General features: G+C 47.7%; 1 protein-coding gene across 2 annotated transcripts in view; it reads right to left on the reverse strand.

Annotated features, from left to right (window-relative positions):
- Positions 1-21346, reverse strand: part of BCLAF1 (BCL2 associated transcription factor 1) — an 850362-nt gene that overhangs the window by 431515 nt on the left and 397501 nt on the right. For both annotated transcript variants that reach the window (XM_069606756.1, XM_069606757.1), the window contains exon 6: positions 17609-17714. In XM_069606756.1, coding sequence (XP_069462857.1) covers positions 17609-17714 — 106 coding nt within the window. The remainder of the gene's footprint in view (positions 1-17608; positions 17715-21346) is intronic.

Genomic DNA, 21346 nt, shown 5'->3' on the forward strand with positions numbered 1-21346 from the left:
TAGAGTTGAGGATGTCCCAAACACAGTGAACCCACACAGTTTGTTACCACAGCAGGGCAACGGAGCGGCCGTGTGTATTTCAGCCCAATGTACACTATTCACTTCAGACCTGGGAATGCCAAGTGTACGAATCGTGTGAGAGTGACAAGGACTCGTAATACAACACAACCTGACGGCGGTTACAGAGCAAGACTCCTGGGTAGGCTGGTCAGTCTGCTGGATGGCCCAGAGACACTTCAGAAGGCTTACATGCAGGAGATGGTGAAGATGCCGAGAATAGTTGTTCCCACTATTCCAAGGGGTCGAAGTACCCGTACAGGCCTTCTCGTTCGATCCGAGGTAGAAAGGGTTTCACAAAGCGACAGCAGTGCAGAGGAGCAGTCCTTCAGCGGGTCACCAGTGATTCCTCGGTTCAGCCTCGTAGTTGCAGGATACTTGGCGCCTGTATTTCTTTGTTCGTGAGAACTCAGGAGATCGACATGGTAGTGGTGTTTCCAGCCCCCTCTTATCCACGGTTCCCTTCGTGCCAAAACCGAGGGGACCCAATAGATCATCTGCTCACAAAACATTCACACCATACGTGGACCTATCACGGACCACAGAGGTCCCAGGCATTCACACCACCCTAGACTCTCTGGCACCCAGGATGTGAATTGGGACCAGACATCCCAGCCCACATCCTGGAGCCACACACAAGGCCTGTAGAAGCCCACGAAAGCATCTGTTTCTCGCGGGGAAGTACATGCCCAAATAAGGAAGGCCCCGGGTCGGCTCGACCTGGGGAAGGTGAAGGGGGCAAGACAGTCAGCGGACAGGACAAAGAGCCTCGTGGTCTGGCCATTTTGGGAGCCAGGCCACCATTTTGAGCTAAGCGCGAGAAACGCGCTTAAATGCCAAAAGGAGCTCAAAAACACAAAGAAACGATCGCTGCCACCAGTCCCGTCCGTGATTCACTTGCACCGTTCATTATCAATCCAAAGAGAGTACCTAGGGCCTATCGAAGACTAGAGACCCAAGAGAGCAGTAACTTAGCTTACAGTGCCCTCTTGTGTCATGTTGCGTGAAAGCTGCAACATGATAAAGAAACTACGGAAAACAACGCTTCCAGGTACTGACTGTCTTAAGGGCATGTCACGTAAGAATGGAGCGAAAGCCCAGAGGAGTGCGGCAAAAGGCTGCACTTCTATGGCAAAATCTAGATCCTGGTGAAAACAGCAAAAATTTTAGGGGTTGCCACATGGAAGGAAAATTACTCACAATTAAGAAATGTTTCCTAACAACTAGTAATGGCAAAAAAGAAGGGAGCCCCTGAGTTACTACTCAGGTGACCCTATTATGCTTAACCAGAACTATGGAGATAGCCCGCAGTAGAAAAATCACACAATAGTTGGTAGAACACGTCCACTGCCAGCAGCCTTAACTAGGAGATTGTCTTTGTGATATTAAAGTCACAGGAGCAGAGAGAAGGGGGATACTTAGTATCCCTTTGGCACTCCACCTAAGGTAGTGGGTACCAATCTCAGACTATAAAATTTTAGTAGAGATACTATGCATCTCTCGATCCTTAAGAACTGTAGTTACTCTAGGATGTAGAAAAATAATCTCAATGGAGTACCCTAAGGGTCCCCAGCAACACTGCCCATAAGGAGCTGTGTGCTGCAATACTAAAATACAGATGCCTTTAAGAGTTCTGGAGGAAAAATAGACTCCATAGGGCAGGTAGAATACAAAGAATAGAGTTCCAAAAGACAGAGCCCATAGAAGGAATGAGTGGAAAAAGGCTCCACTCAATCAGGATTTAAAGAAAAAGGTCCAGAAGTCCAGCAAAACGTGCTGGGGTCTCACTAGGCAAAGGGATGAAGCAGAACAATGATAAATCTCCCTAACATCCAGACACTAGGTCATGTTTGAAGCGTTCATCTCCTTCAGGGACCACCAGAACTGGGATCTGCAGGACAGATGACACCAGGCAGGTAGTCAAATCACAAGGGATTAGTCAGCAGCATAATAAAGGTTACATCACTCTCTCGTAGAGTTTGAAAATTAAAATAGATTATCCACTGCCTTCAGCTTGTTGTCAATCGCATTCATCTTTGCCTGGACTGTCAACACCTCCTTCACTGTGAAGGTAATGCAAGCGGGCAGACCTCCAGCTTGTTCTCCATCACCAAGACTGCAATTTCCATACTCTTGGTAGTTTTGTGTACTACACTCAGGGTCTCTATCAAGATCATCTTCCGAGGAATCATCTTTGTTCCATGCTATTGGTCTTGCAGTCTCACCATGGAAGATTCCTTCAATGGAATACAATATGTTCAAAGGTTGAAAAAAAGCCTTCTCAAACAATTTTATTTTGCTTGGTTGACACTGGAGAGATTTTAATTGGAAGATCACTGTACAGGTAATGCACAGTTCAGCATGTCTGGTTACCATTACACAAGCCCACCAAAGGACTCTCCATTGGGCAGATTATTCCCTACTTCTCAAATTGCAGTTACAGAAAGTGATTCAGAAGAGTTTGAAGTGAAAGCAATATTGGATTCTAGGAGGTCAAGAGGAAAGTTGCAATATCCGATTGATTGGGAGGGGTACAGCCCCAAGGAGACATCCTGGGAATTAGCAGAAGATGTTCATGCTGCTAGCTTTGTAGCCAGATTTCATAGAAGGAATCCTGCTAGACTGGGCCATGAGTTCAGGGCTTGGAGAGGGGGTAATGTCATGTCTGCATTCTGATTTATGCTAGTCTAATTGCACACTCTAAAATGCAAAATGCTTAAGATCGGCCTCCTAAATACCAGGTTGCTTAACAATCACACACAAAATGTCCACAACCTCATCACCCAAGGGCACCTTGACTTGATGTGCATCGCGGAAACGTGAGGTACAGATTGTAGCGGTCCTATGCGGGGACCACTCCCTGACTCCTCCAGACTACATTCACTTCTCGGACACATCGAATGTTGGATGTCTGAAAATTGGATGTGAATTAATGGAGTGAAGACAGAGTTGCTGATCTTCGGTTCTTCCCAGGCAAGGGGTAAGCTCAGTACGCTAATTTCATCATACATAAAATCAACAGCTCAACAAAGTTAAAACACGATGCATCATTTTGGAAGCCTCACTCAACTCGGATGAGTAAACCAATCTGATTAGTAGAAACAGCAACTATCACCTCCGACTTCTCAGAAATGTAAGACCATTTCTGACTGAAAAGAATGCAGCCACCTTCGGTCACGCCACCATCTTATCTAGGCTGGACTACTGTAATGCACTGCTTCTTGGGGCTAATAGCAGTCTAAATGATGTCATTGAATCCAAAATGATGCCTTTAGAATGAAAAAAAAACATTCACTGGAAGGAACACATTTCAAAACATCAGAAATATCTGCATGGGCTGGCCATTCAGGTCAGGATTGCATTAAAAATTCAAAACCTGTACCATCGTCCACCGCTGCCTCTTTGGCACAACGCTCCTTCCTATCTCAAATCTACAATGACCCCCTACACACCCGGAAGACGCCTCCATTCTTCCGACCTGGCCTTGGTCTCATGCCCACCATTTAAAAAGGAAAAGGGTCTTGGTCTTTCTTTCCAAGTCCAGGCTGTCTAACTGTGGAATTCCCTTCACCGGGTTCGAGACGCGAGAACAACCTATCGAATTTCAGGGGGAAAATCAAGACCACACACTTGAAGTAGTAAAGCCAGGAACTTTATGACCACGCCCTTCCTCAGTCCCGTTTAGCTTTTTTTGTTGTCCTTGTGTGCTTGTGCGCCCCGATGCCAGCACGCTCCCGGCGCGCTATAAATAATCTGAGCATTCACACACACTCTCTCTCAGAGTCTATGTTTTAATATCAGTTGGTTTGGCCCTTAACCTTATTGTTTGTAGAAGGAAAGTTCCCCAATCAAACATGGCAGTCAGGAATCTGGCAATTGATTGGTGAAGAACTGACTGGAAACTGATTGGAGAGCTTGGGTGCCAGGGAATTAAAATGGAATTCTAAACTGCCTTTCGTTGTCCTTCACAAGCAGGAAGGTCCTGTGTTAATCACGTTCCAGTTTTTGAGGCCTTTCAGGAAGAATTTGAGCAGAGATCTGCAGGAGAAAACCAGGGAAAACTCTTGTGTGGGACAAGACAACCAGAGACTCTGGAGGAATGTGCAGGGCTCAGTAAATGAAACGAGGAACCATTTAAAAATAATTTGTTTCAACCTTTAAAGGACTTAGTTTAGGTATTTAGTTAGGATTGAGAGAAAACTAACTTCACGCTAATAAAAGTCAGAAAAAAAATCCATTGTTTAAAGCCTTTCCAACTGAATTTAAAAAAAGTCACGCGTAACTGTTTATGATCTTTAGATGTTGCTTGTGCGAGGAGAAAGTGTGTTGAAGATTTTAAGGCTTTCCGTCTGCTCAGTCTCCCTTTACTCGCGCGTGGGTGAAGGGAGATTCATATTTTGTTCCAAGTGTTCTTTCGGGGTCTTTTGGAGTTAAACTGTACGTAATTCGAGAGCAGCCCGAGTTGCACTTCCCCTGTCCATGACCAGCGTCACGGTTAAGACCTGGTTCAGAAAAAGCATTCGTACAGGCCGTTTTAGTGTACGAGGCCCGCGTGAGTTCGGATAAGTCCGAGCAGCGTTGCGCCAGTCCGTGATTAGTGTCACAGCGAAGACAAGTTTAGTTTGAGCATGCGCATTGGCCGTTAATAGTGTTCCAGGCCACACGCTATTACGGAGCGGACACTTCTTTCTACAGGTTAGAGAAACATTTTCAAGAAAGCAGCTAGATAAAAGTAAAAGCTATAATCGAAATTACTTTAGAGACTTCATCCTTTCAGTGAAAGGAATATTCTTCCTGTTTGCAAGTTAAAGTTCAAAACAGACTTTTTCCACTTACTGGACGATACAGTCAAGTTGTTTAAAAACAAAGGAAATTAAAGACAAAAGAAGTCAAGGGAGTTTCCTGAAATAAAGGAGTCTTTTCGTCTAAGGAATGCTTCAAGTACAATATTACACCTCTCAGCTAAAGAGGTTGAACAGATTTCCCATTTAAATTGAAGCTAGAAGTCTTATTTTTGTATTCTATCCACTTCCCCTCTGGAGTGTTGGAACATCTGCTGTTTTCGTATCAGTATTTGCTCAAACATTTTAGAGGGTCTGTGCGGTTCAGCAGCTTCGACGGATCAAAACATCAGGACCGGACAGTTGACACTGGAGAGGTTTTAGGTGGAAGATCACTGTACAGGTAATGCACAGTTCAGCATCTCGGGTTACCAATACACAAGCCCCAGAAAGGACTCTCCATTGGGGAGCTGCTTCAGGTCATTCTCTACCTTCATGTCCTGCCAACGTCTGCTCCACGATCAAGGGGTACAATCATTCTCAAAGTGGAATTATGGATGGGGAACAATGACACGACATGCCCCATCCCTCCTTTAGCAATCCTACCAGATGGGTGTTGTTAAGACATTGGGAAATGTGACAAAACCAGAGCCTTGTAAAGATTGGGTAAGAACTCTGCTCTACAAGAGATTGGGGCAGAGGGGTGGGTTCCACAGCCAGTCCTCCCATGAGGTGGATGGTGCAACAGAGGGCCCCAATGCCTGCTAGCCAGAACCCCCTCAACAGTGCCAAAATATTAATGTCCGAACTGCCGTATACAGAGGTCATGTCATGTCTTGACAATTTGCTTGCTCCTGGCCTTTGCAGAAACATCGTGCCTGACAAGATGGCTAGCAGCGGTGTGGAGGAGGAGGAAGCAGCAGTGTGGAGGAGGAGGAGGAGGAGGAAGCAGCAGCGTGGGGAGGAGGAGGAAGCAGCAGCAGCAGTGTGCAGGAGAAGAGTAGTGGTGTGGAGGAGGGACTAGTGAAGAGGGGAGATTTAGTGTGTTAGAGGGAGTAGTAAGAGTGGTGGAAGGAGAAGTGACAGTGGGGGGCAATACCTAGAAGGAGAAAACATTGATGGAAGAGAGGAATAGTGGGAGGAGTGAGATGGAGTAAACAAGGAGAGAGTAAAGAAGTGAGAGGCGAGGGTAGGCATGGTCGAAGAAACCAGATTCATACAGAGTGTAAGGGACCAACACCTAGACCAGCACGTCACCCCCTCGCCACCTGACTTGCGAGATGCTGTCCGCTCCTCTCCTCCTCGTCACCCTGTACAGCTGTACCCCTCCTCTCTGTCCCTCTGTATCCTACCCTCGCTGTATATATCCGTTTTGTTACTTCTGTAAAGCGCTCAGTTGCTACTCGGAGCTAGGACTGCGCTCCGTAAATGCCATAATAATAATAATAATAATAATAATAATAATGACATCCCAGTAGATAACTGATAGGACAAAGTAGGGACAGGTAGGAAGTCCCTGGGCTAGTTTAGAAAGCAAAATCACTTGTGTATATGCGCATTATAAATAAGCAATAAATACATAAATATTATAAAACTCATCTCTAGAATATGTCAGCTCTTTATTTCCAATAAGTTTTCATTAACAGATTTCAGTAAAACAGGTACATTAAAGTTTAAAGAAAATAAAATAAGAAACCCCATTCCCCCCCAACAACTCCCCCCTGCCCTCCCACCCTTCCCACTCCCCTCCCCACCCAGATCCAAGAGTTCTACTGACAGCTCAACATCGACAATTGAATTAGAAACATAATGCACGTTAATTCGGCCTGGTTGCCCGGATCGGAATCTGAACCACTGGCTCAAGACGGCCTCCCAAAAGGATAGGTGCGGTAACACACAAGTCTTCACAGATCGGATTCGTCCTGAGGGCGAATTATGCCCAGTAGTTCCATGGCCTTGGGGCACCAGGCACGGCGAGCTCCCGCTTTTAGATATGACAACAAGTTGGCCCAGTCCGACATGAACTGCATGTGATGCCCCTGGATCGAGTAGGTGAGCCACTCCATGGCCACCAATGACCACAGCCTCGCAACCCACTCATGTTCCTGTGGAGGGTCCTTCGACTTCCACTTCCTGGCCAGGACCAAAGCAGCCGCCAGCATCATTATCACATACAGTTCGCGGTCCGTTAGGGAGAATTCTCTGTATAGGCTAATTTCCCAAACCTAGTGAGTTCCCCCAGCAGCTTTGCTGGATTTTTGGGGTTTATTTTTTTCTCCTGCTAAGAGTGAGACTCTTTTTCTCCCACTCTTAGACATGATTTGAGATATCCTTTGACTTTGTAATGTGCTTTATGGGCTATGGGGCCTTTTACTCCTTAGGGTTTCATGTGTTTTTGGTAAGCGTGTTACACAGCACCCTCAGTGCAGTAACACAGGGGTGTCATAGTGACTCCCAAACATAGACTCCATACCCTGGGACTGACTACTGTCTCCCAGGGCATGTAAAGTCACCATTGACTTTACTAGTCTTAAATTGTGAACAGAACTAGTACAAACCATGATATTGTGGAAGTACTGGTAGGGGTAATTAGATTTCCCCTGGGTCTGTTTTTCGAGGGGGCACTGTGCAGTCCCCCCTCGTCGAGTTTCTGGCTGGTGGCAGTGGTTACCACGCGAAATATTCCACCGGAATATTTCCTATGGGAGTTTCCCATTCATTTTAAACGCACCACTTTTTTGGTGCAATGTTAAAGATATCGCCGGGTTATTTATTTAATATTTATTCCCCGGTTGGGTCTTTTTGCCAGGACTCGGTTTTAAAATGGCATTTGTGTTCGCCTCTGTAACTCCAACCCAAGTCGAGCCCCTTGTTCCACTTTTGGCGGGCTTCTGCACAGAAGCCACCAAAAGTGGTGCCACTCTGTCTGGGTCTACAGGATGTGTGGGAGGGGGGTTTAGGCACCCTGGACTAAGTTGCCTCGGCAACTCAAGTCGCACTCTTGTGTGAGTGGCCCAGTGGTGAGCCGCCCGACTCACCACTTAGCATGTTTGAGTGACAGCTAGGCCTGATGAATGGGGGTTTTCTGCATAAAAGCAGGGCTTTGGGGACTGGAACTTCAGAAGTCGCCACAGGACCAAAGAATCCAAAGAGGGAGAAGCTGAGCCGACCTGCAACGACGACACCACCGGTGGAGCCCTGCTGAACCGCCTCACCACTTCCCGACGACAGAGAAGATCTTCATCCCGGAGAGGCTTCTTCCTTTGAACTGGTGGGGATAACCAGTTCGCCCTTTTTTCGCCTTCCTGGATCGTCTCGTGTTCGAATCGCCCGTGCCGTGTAGTGGTGCCCGCTGCCGGATAGCCACGCTTCACCACTACCGCGAAGAAAAGGGTAGTACCTTTTAACCGGGAAACTCCGCGGCTGGTTTCTTCCCTGGCAGTGTAACGACCTCCAGCTTTCCTCCATGTCGAGATCTTCTCTTTCCCTGGACGAAGCACCGACTGGCACCCGTTGCCAGGAACAACTGCCCCCGCTGGAGCATTCTCACCATTTCAGGTACTATGTCCCGCCTGGTCTCCCTTGCAGCAGACTGTTCAAGGTGTCCCGTAAATCCTTGACTCTCTATCCTGGGGTGACCTGGGACCTGTTAACTAACTTTCCCTGAAATGATCCAACTCTTTTTGAACTATCTGCAAGGACTTTTTAAGTATAATTCAACTGTGTGATCTTGGACACATTCTGCCTTGCTCTTTCCAAGAGTGGGCCTGGCCTATAAACTTTCTTGCTCTGCAGTAGACTCTGCCTTTCCTGACTCGCTGTGGTTCTTTTAAAAGTGTTGGTATTGTGAGCTTCCCCTCCTTTTTTAACTAACTTATTGGAGTGCCATCTTAGGTTAAGCGCTCACCTGTGTCTGCAAATAAGTGGCGTTTCAACTAAGACTTGTTTAATAAGCAATCAGGGATGTATATATATTGATAATGACTGTGTTTGAACTTGCTTGCCATACCAGTGTATTTTACAAGTGTGTTTTTAAATAATTATATACTTTTATACCAAAGCTCTGGTCAGCGTTTGCTTGTGCTACTGTATCTTTGTACCTATTTTGTATACTCTATATACTGTCTAACTTCTTGAGAGAAGTCTGACTGCTCAACCACAGCTACCAGGTAAATCTGGGTGGTACAGACTGCTACCAATTGGGTTTACTGCCAACACCTGTAGTCCTAAGCCTTTTGCAGTGGTCCCTAAGGGAACTGCACAGGTTTCTGCCTAACACGGTCCGCTCTAGTAGGCAGGATTGTCAGCATTCTATTAAGGCCCAATAAGTCCCGCCCTCTGTCGCGGGCCTGCTTGACGCCCAACACCTGGGCAATCGCCTGCTGAATTTGGATCCATTTTTGGGCACTCCCACCAAATATGAGCCCAGGAGCCTACTGCGCCGCACTCCCTCCAACAGAACCATGATACAGTGGGGTATATTTTATTTAACCTGAGTGGGGTTAGGTGCCATCTTAACATCAGCTTCAGCCAGATCTCCCGAATTTGAATGGATCTTGCACGTTTCGGGATCTGAGACCACAGGTTAACCCATTCCTTTTCCTCTATGACCGACCGAACATCCTGCTCCCATTTGATCATGCATTTCCTGAGCTGTAAAGTTTATTCCCGTTTTATAAGTTTAAAAATGGACGACACCACCCCCTTGTCTCCTGTGTCCATATCTAGATACTTTTCAAAACGGGTGAGGGAACGAGAACCCGCCTGCTTCACCAGCGACTGGGAGATCCAGTGCCTAATCTGGAGATACGAAAACCTCTGCATCTCCCCCAAGCCAAAATCCTTCTTACACTGCTCAATTTTTTTCACCTCGCCCCCCCACCAGCATGTCTCGCAACATCCGGCAGCCCCCCTGAAACCATGGATCAAAGTTTGGCTCATTGGTGGCCGCTGGAGTGAATTGCGGGTTACCATGGAGGGGCGTGTACGGGGATGGGAAGGAGGTGATATGCACCCTATCAATGGCTTGATCCCAGGCATCCTCAGTAGTCGAGTCGCCGTTATATTGCTACTATACATTCTGGCCGGCCTGTCCTGCCTCGGTATCCACAGTACCCCTTCCAGGTCTTTACCAACCACCACCCTTATCCATCGGCCTCCACACCTTCCCCCTGTCATTTCTTTGCCAATCTCCGATTACCTGAATCTGTGCTGCAAGATAGTATACTCGAAAGTCTGGCTCCCCTACTCCCTCCCACCCCCGATCGGACAGAGCTTTCATAATGGATGCCGCCACCCTCTGACGCTTTCGGTTCCAGACAAAACAGCTGGTTATTCTTTGCAGGGCCCTAAGAAAGTCGCTGGGACTCGGACATGTAGGGCTGAGAAATGATAAAGGAGCAGATGTCATGATGCCTACCCCCAGGCATCTGGACCAAGCCCATCAGCCCCGGGAGCAGGCATCTAGACATTTAGTAAAACCTCAGCAGCCCCGGCTAGGGGCTATCTGGGTTCAGTCCTGGCGCCTTAGGCGCTAGGCTCATAGTCATTACTTACCTCAGGCAGACCATGCTGCAAATGACTCCTATCGAACATGAAGCCTGAAAGGAACTATTTTTCTACAGGGACTATTTTTTACTCGGGTGGGGTTCTAGGGACTTCTTACCTGGGACTACTTTTGAGGCGATTTAAACCACGCCCGACCAGCAACACACGCTTCGCGTTATTCTGCATCCAGCAGCGTAACGCTCACCGTGCCTGCAGCCTGCATCCAGTCTTCTGCCACGCCCGCCTCGAATCCGGAGCTCCTAAAACAAAGAGGAAAGAAAGGGACAAGGTTAGAAAACGAACTTATTTCTATTCCACACCTGATTCTGGATCCATCTTGTCACCGGACCTGTAAAGATCATCATTTCTACACACGCTGCACCTCCACAGCTGCAGTGCCGCGCCATACTCAACAGTCTTCACAGCATCCTTCGGGTCGGCGCTGCCTCCATCATTTCTTTGCCGAACTTCGTAACCTAGGAGACAAAAGAAAACCACAAGGTGAGCCGAGGGAACCAACAAATATAATTCTTACCACCATAGACTTACCACCGGAGGCATCCTTTTGTGACTCTCCATATTTTCACGTGCCGCATCTGTAAAGAGAGACAAAACAACACGTTTTACCGGACAGCGCCGGGTAATAGAGACCCTTACCTGAGCGCCACAAGAGCAACTTTTCACGAGCCAGCTGCAAGACAAGAAAGGAAGGGGGAACAAGAGTGAACATCGGACATATTGAACTCTATGAACTTAATACTTACTGGTCCTCACCAGGAACCTCAGAGTCAATACTCTCCAGAACTCTCCCGAGCCTTAAAACCAGTGAAGTAACTGGAATCGACGCGCCCCTGCAATTCCACGCAGAATGGAGAGTTCATCTTTCAAGAATATAAGGAGAATATTTCTACAGGTTAAGCAGACAAGATTAGGAGGGCAGATCCAGTCAGTCATCGCTGCACTACGCATCACGTGGGTGGAGACCGCAGCTGTCCTGGTCCGACCGACTCCCCTGTGGGAGCCAGGTGAGCGTAACAGCAGAGGTAAGATTGCCATCTTTAAGGCATTGATTCTACCCAACCACGAGATCTCAAGGGGGGCCCCAGTCCACCAGTTTCGATTTCACCTTCTGAAGGAGTGGAGGATAGTTTGCTGTATATAAATCCCCCACGGTCTTGGTCAGATGAATGCCCGGATACTTTAGCGATATGTCAACCCATCTGTAACTATAAGCCTTTTTGAGGTCTTGGCCGCACAGGGTGACAAGGTGAGAGGTAGCGCTTCTGATTTGTGGACATTGATTTTTAGCCCTGGTACTTGGTCAAACCTGTTCAATTCTCACGCCACTGCATTCAATGAGGTGATCGAATGGGTCAGTGACAGTATCATGTCGTCAACGAAGGCAGCGATCCTGTGGACCTCGCCACCAAATGGGACTCCCTCAATATCATCAGCCGCTCAACCATCTACAGGAATGGTTCCAGGTGAAGGGCGTAGAGGAGCGGCGACATCGGACAGCCCTGCTTAGTGCCCCAACTCACCCGAACAGGAGCCAATATTTGGCCGTTTATTGCCAACCATATTACTGGGTTTTGGTAATTTGCCCTTACTCGGGCGATGAAACCTGGGCCGAAGTCTCAAACAGGAACCCCCACTCTAACCGATCGAAAGCCGTCTCGGCGTCGATCGCCAGGAGAAGGGCTAGGTTATTCTTTTTCTGTGTCTTTTTGACCAGATGTGCCAATCTTCTGACATTGTCCAAGGTTTGTCTGCCTCTTATGAAGGCCGCCTGGTCACTCTGAATTAATTTGGGCAGGATGGTATCTAGGCGATTGGCCAGAACTTTGGTATGAATTTTGGCGTCTACGTTTATTAGAGCTATAGGAAGATAGGATGTGCAGTCGGTCAGATCTTTGCCCTTCTTGTGCATCAGGATTACTTTGGCTTCATTCATAGATTTGGGGAGAATTCCAGTGGACCCTATGCAGTTAAATCATTTTGGTAAGAATGGGAATTAACACTTCTTTATGTGTGTTATAAAATTCCGACACATACCCATCAGGGCCTGCGGCTTTATTGGCCGGTAAGTTATTAACGACTCTTCTAACTTTTTCTGTGGTGATCTCAACTTCCAGCGCATCTCTATCGTCCTGCGAAATCCGACGACACCCTGCCTCACGTAGATATGCTTCCTGGTCCGCACTTATTGGGTTACCCGAGGTATAGAGGTCCAAATAAAATTTGGTAAATTCACCCTCAATGTCGGCATTCTTTGTTAAAAGGACCCCTCCCTCCCCCTTTATTTTTAGGATTGTTTTGTAGCCGGCCTCCTTTCGTAACTTTCTGGCCAGTAAGCGGTCAGCCTTATTGCCTTTGATATAGAACCTTTGGCACAGCCATAGGAGATTGCGCTTGGCCGCTCTTGTTTGTATTAGGTTTAGATGATCTCTCACTGCCCTATATTAATTTTTGGTGGCTGCCGATAGCTTAGTGCCCATACGCGCCATGACGTCCTTAAGTCTGGCTTCTAGCTGATGTTCCTCCAGTCTTAGCTCCCGTTCCCTTCTGGCCTTGATTGCTATGATCTTAACTCTAATTGTGTGTTTTGTTGGCGTCCCACCAAATTTGAGGGGTCGCGACCTCCCACTTATTATGGTTGGTATATTCAATTACTTCCTCCTCTATTTCCCTGACCAGGATTGGATCCCTGAACAACCTCCAATGCTGTGGCTCTTCCCACCAGTTGTTTCGATATCCAGACATAATCTATCCGCGAGTGAGATCTGTGTGCATGTGAATAGAAGGTGTATCCCTCAGCATCCCCATAGAGTTCTCGCCAAGTATCAACCAGGGCCAAATCGCGCATTTTCTTTACCAGGTCTCCCGATGGTCCCCCCTGTGCATCCCAAGAGGTGGAACTCCTGTCTTTGGAGGGGTTCCAAGCTAAGTTAAAGTCTCCCATTAGGAGGATGTTCACCTTAGCAAATTTCCCTAACCGGGTGGCAGTGTTTTGTATAACGGCATCCTGAGCTTGATTGGGAGCATACAGGGTTGCTACGGTGAAGTACTACCTCCCCCCAACCTGTCCCTCGAGTATCACCGCTAGATACCTTCCTTGGTTATCCTTCTGCGTATCCCCGATTGTCAGGTCGAGGTCGGGAGTATCCCCGGAATCTAATCCTATGGGTATCCCTGGAATGTACATGGGTCTCCTGCAGTGCTACTACATGGGGATGTTCCCGCCTGAGGTACCTCTCCACCTTCTTCCTCTTAACCTGGGAATTAAGGCCATTCACATTTAGGGAAAGCAACTTCAGAACCTCTGAGCTAGCCATATGCCATGTTCATAAGAAACCTTATAAACTCTGTATGACCTTGTGCCCTTCCCCGTTTGCTGCTTGAAGAGTGTTCTCCAGCCGAGGGCCGCCGTTTAGGCCATCCAGCCCTGAACCTTGGATCTATCCCCCTCCCCCCAACCCCCCCTTTGTCAACTACCCCCACACCCGCTTTCCAGCAGAGACCGACAGGCACCAAGCCCATCTCGTGATTTCTCCAAGAGAGCCAAACTCAATAACTAACCCAGAAACTTCCCACTCAGGATTTCCCAATCCCATTCCAAGACCCCAGCCCTCCTCCCTCCCTGCTCCTGCAGCCCATGACAACTCTTGTGACCTGCCCGTCACCAATTACTGATCTGCTATCCCTAGCACCCTCCCTGGGCTCGATTTTCAGGACCTCATACAACCTTTCGGATTCTTATGTGACAGTTAGAGGACAACCCTCCCCCGGTGGACCTCCCACCGCCTCGTTGAGGATGGTTTTTCCAGGATCTGGGCCCGGAGCTTTCTTCCTTCCTCTCCTGGGCTTAATCGTGGACCATTCCCATGGCCTGCGCCCACCCGACTACGCATCCACTCCCACCGGGGAGGCCGAGGCCTGTTCCTCCAGACCCAGCAAGGCCAGCCCCTGGTCGCAGGTTATAATCTTATGGTGGGTGCCTTGCCAGACAAAGGACAAGGTGAGCCCATCTGTAACAAATTTGTTGAGATCTTAGGAAGGACAGGACCCGACCCATCCCGCTCCTTTTGATTAGCATAATCCTCGCCAGGTCTTGGTAAAGGGAGATTTCAAGGCCATTGTAAGTGATGTGTGTGGCCCTTCTCGCCTCCTCCATAATCTTCTCCTTTACTACGTAATTATGGAAGGCCACCAACACATTGCGTGGTCTCGATCCTGGCTCTGGTCTTCGCGGTCCTAACCTGTGGACTCAAACTGCATGTCTGTGTCCGAGTCCGAATTTAGCAGGTCCGCAAATATCTCTTTTAGTGTTGGGGACAACTCCTGATCTGGGATGTCCTCTGGCAACGATTTAACTCTGATATTCGCCCTTCTTGACCTGTTCTCCAAGTCTTCAGCTTGTAACTCCAGGTTTTGTGTGGCCGCAGCCAGGGTTTCTAGCAAATTGTCCACTTTTATTGCATCCTCCGTCAGTTCTTGGATGGCTCATTAATGTCCACTCTCCCTTCCACTTTGTTAATGTCTCTTGATTTCCCTTAAGCCTTTCGAGGGCTCTGCCGCCACCTCTCTATGCCGGGCGAGGCCTCGGTATCGGGCCGCCTGGCCACCGCTGACTCCGCACTGCCGGACGCGTTTCCCTCTGGCGCCGGCACCAGGACCAGATGTCCCTCCCCAGTCGAGGGTCCACCCGCCGCCTATTCAGGGTGCCGGGGAGGGCTGCAGCTATGGCGGACGGGCTGAAGCTCGTATGCAGGACGGGAGCCCGAGGCGTGACATACTCGTCACTACGCAGCCCTCTTGGAACCCCAATAAGTCAGCTCTTGACAGTTGCAGTCAAACATCAGTAGCACTAATCTGAGGTTTAAGGACACCTAGGCTAGGGAGGAAGTTGGTTACAGAACTAGAGAGGGGGTCGGACTTAGGATCCCCTCAAAACTTGAATAAAGACCGTTGAACCACCTCAGAGTTGGGGTGATTGTTGTGACATCTTTGACAGAATAGAGTCCTATAAATGGGAATAAGATTTGCTTGGAATTTGCAGTTATTCAGGAATATATGGAAAGGAACATTTCTTGCAGGCCAAGTAGTAAGCAAACTAGATCAAGCTAAGCAATATGTCTCCCTGTCAATTCTCCCCTCCAATGCGCCTTGACGACTAGCCGTACCACCATAGTAAATAATCGAGTCAGTCCCTGACCAGGATGTCGTTTTATTAAATCTTTCTCCCAGAATGTCCTTCCTGGATGACCTGTCATTCACACACAGCTCTTTAGGACCAATCGCAAACCTTCCCTCTGGCCAGTGATCCCGAGGTCACCTTTTGGGACCTCTCCGTCAGCCAATACTTTCAAGCAGAGCAAGTCGAAATGCTAGAGAAGTTTGCACATTTTTGACAAGGTATTGCCTCTGCTACACATAATCGCTGCCAGGGTCCTCCCTGATATCAGTCTTTGGCATATAATTCCACTGATGTAGACCTGGGGTAGCAAGCAGCCTCTCCCAGTAGGCCACCCATTGGGTATCTCAGGCACTCCCCTCTAAGAGCTCAATATTTTTCATAGGTAGGGTCCACAATCTTCCAGAGGAGAGTTGGGTCAGGAGGGCTTGTATGTGCAGGATGTGGTTTTGGCTCACATATCTGTCACAGGGTCTTGAACCTAGAACCACCCAAGCCCAGCTCGCTTCCCTCCACATCAAGTTGATACTCACTTGTGCCCAAGGCCTGTCACTGGGCGTCACTAGACACAGAGTTGGTTGTCTAACCTAGTCAACTGTCTGCCATGTCGTTGCTTCTCCTTTCACTTCCAACATCCAAGTGATAGGCGTATATGGTCTTACTTTCTGAAATCACTGTCCCCACTCAAATGAAAGGGGCTTTCCTATTGTCATCCTCGCTTGCTTCTCATGAAAATATAGATCCTTTCTCCTTGCAACTTCTCTGCCTTTCCCCCTCCATATGGTTAGTCTATTTACTTCTTCAGCCATTCAACCTATTATTCCACCTCAGCTTGTACCTCCCCCCTCCCATGCACTATTCCAAATTCCCAAACTCATGCCTTCCCTTAGTTTTTATACCTGCCTATTCCTCCCCAGGCCGGTTTTAGTTCCATATGTGCCACTTGGGAAGAATAATTTCTCTACTGGGATTGACAGGTGGGTGAGCAAGTAACTGACTCATGGGTGTGTAATAGGGTACACTGCCTTTTCCAGGCGTTTTGGAACAAGCCCATTTCAGGCTGATCATCCATCTTGTTTTTAGAACCTCCATGCAAGCATGCTACCACACATCAGATCCTGTGAGGTACCGGGGATGAGCTCCTATTCAGTGCATCCATCCCAGGTGTATACTGTAAGCGTTCTGGGGGTTGGAGTTTATACAAAGGGTTGCACTCAATCTGCACAATGACCCTAATAATGCAGTTTAAGAGGACAGGGGCCAAGGAGCATGTGTGCACAGTTCTCAAGTCCTCTCAAAGGTGCTGTTCCGTTAGCCGCGTCCACTGCACTGGGAGAGACCAGGGGGGGGGGGGGGGGGGGGGGAGAGAATCGGCCCACAACCACTACAAAACCTAACAGATGGTGGATACCAGCCTTCTTAGTTAGCCCTGCATGCATCCTAAGGGTCAGGAGGGGTCATCACCAGCGTCGTCACCTAGCTTCATACTGTCACAGCTGTGCCAATTAAAAGCACCGTAAGCAATGCCACTAGTGATCCCCTGCCGCCCAGACCAGCCAGAAAGGCTCCAAGGTACCCAATCATCTCAGACTATTGGTGGACCATCTTTGAGCTGCTCAGGAGGTTGGGGAAGGTACATAATTCACAGTCTCATAGGGAGTATTGATACCAACTGCAGCGGTCAGATCAGCACCAAAGTAGTACTGCTACTCAGCCTCTTCATGGAGAATCAGCCTGGCACAATGTCGCCACCAAGGACGGTTCTGACGCACAGCCTGAAGAATTCTATATTGGCAGATATGCTACAAACTAAATTTGTTCAAAGATTATGGCCCAGTGTAAAACAGTAACAGGTTTAATCAACACGTTTTATATCAATCAGAAAGGATATATTTTAATTGTCACTTCCATGTGGTAAGAGGCGATTAGTTACCACACATAAAAAGTCAACAGAAGAAAATCAAACGAAGCATTGAATTGTTTTATGGTCACGGCTAAAGACAGCAGAACTACAGTATTATAAACATACCTGTGTATTTCAGGGCTCTTCTGTTGGGAAGAATGGTCTTCAGTAGCTTTCTGGTATCCTCCAAACCTTTCATGGAGAGTCATTCCAGCAGGCTTAAAGTAATGCTCTGTTGGTTGGGGGGAGGAAGAAGAAATACTTAACACATATTGGTGTGAATTTCTCATAGGCATGTGTCAAGCAAAGGCAAAAACAAAATAAATGTAAGAAACTTTTTTTTTACAACTCTACTCGAACTTGAAAACAAGTTATCAATTGTACTCTTTTCTTGTACAAATATTTGACAGGTTTTGTGTGCAGAACCAGCCATTAAATGCATTCAAAACATTCCTCATGGTAAACACGGTTATTCCTGAGAATAGACATGTTTTGAGGTCTTTGCAGACCAGAAGGATTCATCAGCTCTTAGGACTATGGGGAGGGTGTTCCAGAGTTTGGCGGCGATCACTGGGAAGCGGATTCCTCCTGCTTTCTGGTGCCTGTATCTAGGGATATCAAGTAGATGGAAGTAGGCAGCTCGGGTAGGTCTGGAAGATTGTGCTTTGGAGATATTTTTGGACAGGTATGTGTGGGCATTCTTTGACATGCATTTGTGGGTCAAAATGCTAGAGTTTTGAACGTTATCCGTTCTTGGTCTGGGAGCCAGTGGATGTTTCGTCTGGCTTTGGAAGAACAAGTTACTTACCAACTGTAACATTCTTTTGACTGGATGTTCCTCCCACCTACTCCTCCATTTTGATATACGTTTCGCTAGCTTCGCTGCTTCGGAAAATCTTTCTTGGCAGAGGGTGCTGTGGACGATGTCGTGGCGTCGATGTCCCTCGAGGGCCGCCGCAGGTGTCAACGTCATCAGTAATAGAAGTAGCTTGTGCCATGCCCGTTGGCTTCAGTTCTGTTTTGTTTGTTCCATTATTGAAGGAACTCTTCAGCGTACCCCAGACTGCAAGCTCTAAGGAAAACGCAAAGTGTAATTCACGTACATTGTACGGTGGGGTAGGCTGGAAGGGGCGATGAGGAATACGTGGGAGGAACATCCAGTCGAAAGAACGTTACAGTTTGTAAGTAACTTGTTCTTCGATTGGATTGTGTCCTACCATATATTCCTCATCTTTGATAGTCTCCCAAAGCAGTGGCAATTTGGAGGAGGGAGTACTATTTAGTTTTATCATGGATGGAATGGAGGACTGCCTTGACAAAAAGGCCTTCTTGAGATAAAGGAGTCTAAGCAGTAGTGCTTAACAAAAGTATGCATTGTTGCCCAAGTTGCAGCTGAGCAAATGTCAACTACGGGAACACCCCTCTGAAGAGCCGCAGAAGTTGCCAAACCCTTTGTGGAATGAGCTCAAAGCCCTTCCGGTGACTCTTTCAAAGCAAGTCTGTAACACTCTCCTATAGCCAGTGTAATCCACCGGGAAATAGCCTGTTTAGTCACCGGTAGTCCTAATTTAGGACCAGTATGACCCACAAAAAGCTGGCCATCCTGGCGAAATGTTGCCATTATCGCAATGTAAACCCTCAGAGCCCTCTTTGGGTCTAGTCTATGCAACCTCACTTCCTCTTTGACCAAATGAGGAGGACTGTAGAAAGTTGGAAGTTATTTTTTGTGATAAATGAAAATCAAACTACTTTCGGCAAGAAAGATGGTTTGACTTTCAAGACTAACTTATCCTTATAAAAAGTAGTATAGGGAGGTTTGCATGAAAGTGCCTGCAACTCGTTAAACCTGCGGGCTGATGTTAGTGCTACAAGAAGAGCCGTTTTCAGTGTTGGGAGCCTTAACGGGCAGGAATGTAAAGGCTCGAAGGGTATACATGTTAGAAATTTCAACACAAGATTTAAATCCCAAGTAGGGACATGACGAGGTACTGTATGTTAGTGAGTCTCTTCAGGAATTGGACAATTAACAGTATTCTGAAATAAGAAACCTCTTCAGAGGAGCGCTTAAAGATGGAAAGCGTCGCCAGATATCCTTTTATTGTTCCAATCTGAGGCCCCAGATTGGCCAGATGTAGTAAAAAAGAAAGCACCATAGGAGTGCCACATTGAAAAGGGTCCACATCCTTATCTTTGCACCAGTTATTGAATTTATTCCAATGACACCGGTACAAGGATTTGGTTGCTAGCCTTCTGGCCGAAAGCAAAATCTACATTGCATCGTCCGGGCTGTCCAAATCCTTATATCTCAGCCTCTCAGAAGGCTCAGTGTCTTGACCTCTGGATGGAGAACCAGACCTTCCTCTTGCAAAAGAAGATCCTCTCTTTGTGGAAGACGTATTGGAGGGCAGATGGACATGTCCTCCTAGCCCAATCCGGAGCAATTAGGATCATGGATTTTCCGAACTTTATCAACCTCCGAAGATCTCTTGAAGGACTTCCAGAGCTAGTTCTCACTTGTGTGAGACTGCTCTGCCTGCTGAGCGCATCTGCGGCCGTATTCTTCTCTCCGGCTAGGTGAACTGTGGCTAGAGATTCCTTCTAGTATTGCCCAGAACCAGAGTTGCATGGCCTCTCTGCACAGTGGTAGTGACCCTACACCACCTCCTTTGTTGAGGTACTACATGGCCACTGTGTTGTCTGTCATTATCAGGACATCTTTCCACGTACAGAGGTCAGAAAGCGCTATTCCGATTTCCCTCCGCTCCAAAAGGTTGATGTGTAGTTTGGACCCCGATGGAGACCAACGACCGCTGATTGTCAGATCACTGGTGTGGGTACCCCACCCTGTGAGTGAGGCATCCGTCACTAGCGTTGTCTCTGGCCATGGTTGCCAAAAAGATTCTCCTTTGAGAATATTGTTCTTGCAAGCCCACCATAGAAGGTCTTGAGCCACTCTGCTCGGAACTTGCAGAAGATTCAACATATTCACCGAAAATTGGGACCACTGAGTCCTGAGGGCCCATTGAACGGATCTCATTCTCAATCTGGCCTCTGGCACCAGAAAAATGCAGGATACCATGAGGCCTAGCAACCTCAAAACAATCGGAGGCCGGAAGACTCCGGCACTCTGGAATTTCGCTACCATCTGCTGAATGAGTTGAGCTCACTTCGGCGGTGGGGGGGGGGGGGCGAGGCTTTCCCCAAGAAAGTGTCCAAGACCGCTACGATGAACTACAGTCTCTGGAATGGTATTATAGAAGATTTCTTGTAATTGAGGAAGAAACCCAGACTGTGTAGGGAGTGGCAGGTGATGCTGATGTTCCAGAGACAGTTCGGCAGAACGTGCACTGATCAGCCAATCGTCCAGGTAGGAGTAGACGTGAATCCCCCCCCCCCCTCCTGAGACTTGCTGACACTACCGCCATCAGTTTGGGGAAAATCCTCGGGCGGAGGTCAGCCCGAATGGCAGAACTCGAAACTGATAATGAGAACCGCCAACCGCAAACCTTAGGTACTTCCTGTGCTTTAGATGGATTGGCACATGAAAGTAAGCATCCTGAAGGTCCAATGATACCAACCAATCTTGGAGTTGGAGAGCCTGAAGGATCTGAGAAAGGGTGACCATCTTTAACTTGTCCTTCCTGACGAACTTGTTCAAGTTTCTTAAATCCAAGATGGGTCTCAGTCCTCCGTCCTTCTTGGGAATGAGAAAATAGGGGTAGTACCAACCCATTTTCCTCTCTGCTACAGGTGCATGTTCTATTACACCTTTCTCTAGCAGGGTTAAGATTTCCTGCACAAGGAGCGGATCTGGAATTTTGACAGAGCTGGTTCCCGGTGAATGATCCAGAGCTATTTTTAGAA

The sequence above is a fragment of the Ambystoma mexicanum genome, chromosome 4p, assembly GCF_040938575.1.
Source record: "Ambystoma mexicanum isolate Mex_15411 chromosome 4p, UKY_AmexF1_1, whole genome shotgun sequence".
Lineage (NCBI taxonomy): Eukaryota > Metazoa > Chordata > Amphibia > Caudata > Ambystomatidae > Ambystoma > Ambystoma mexicanum.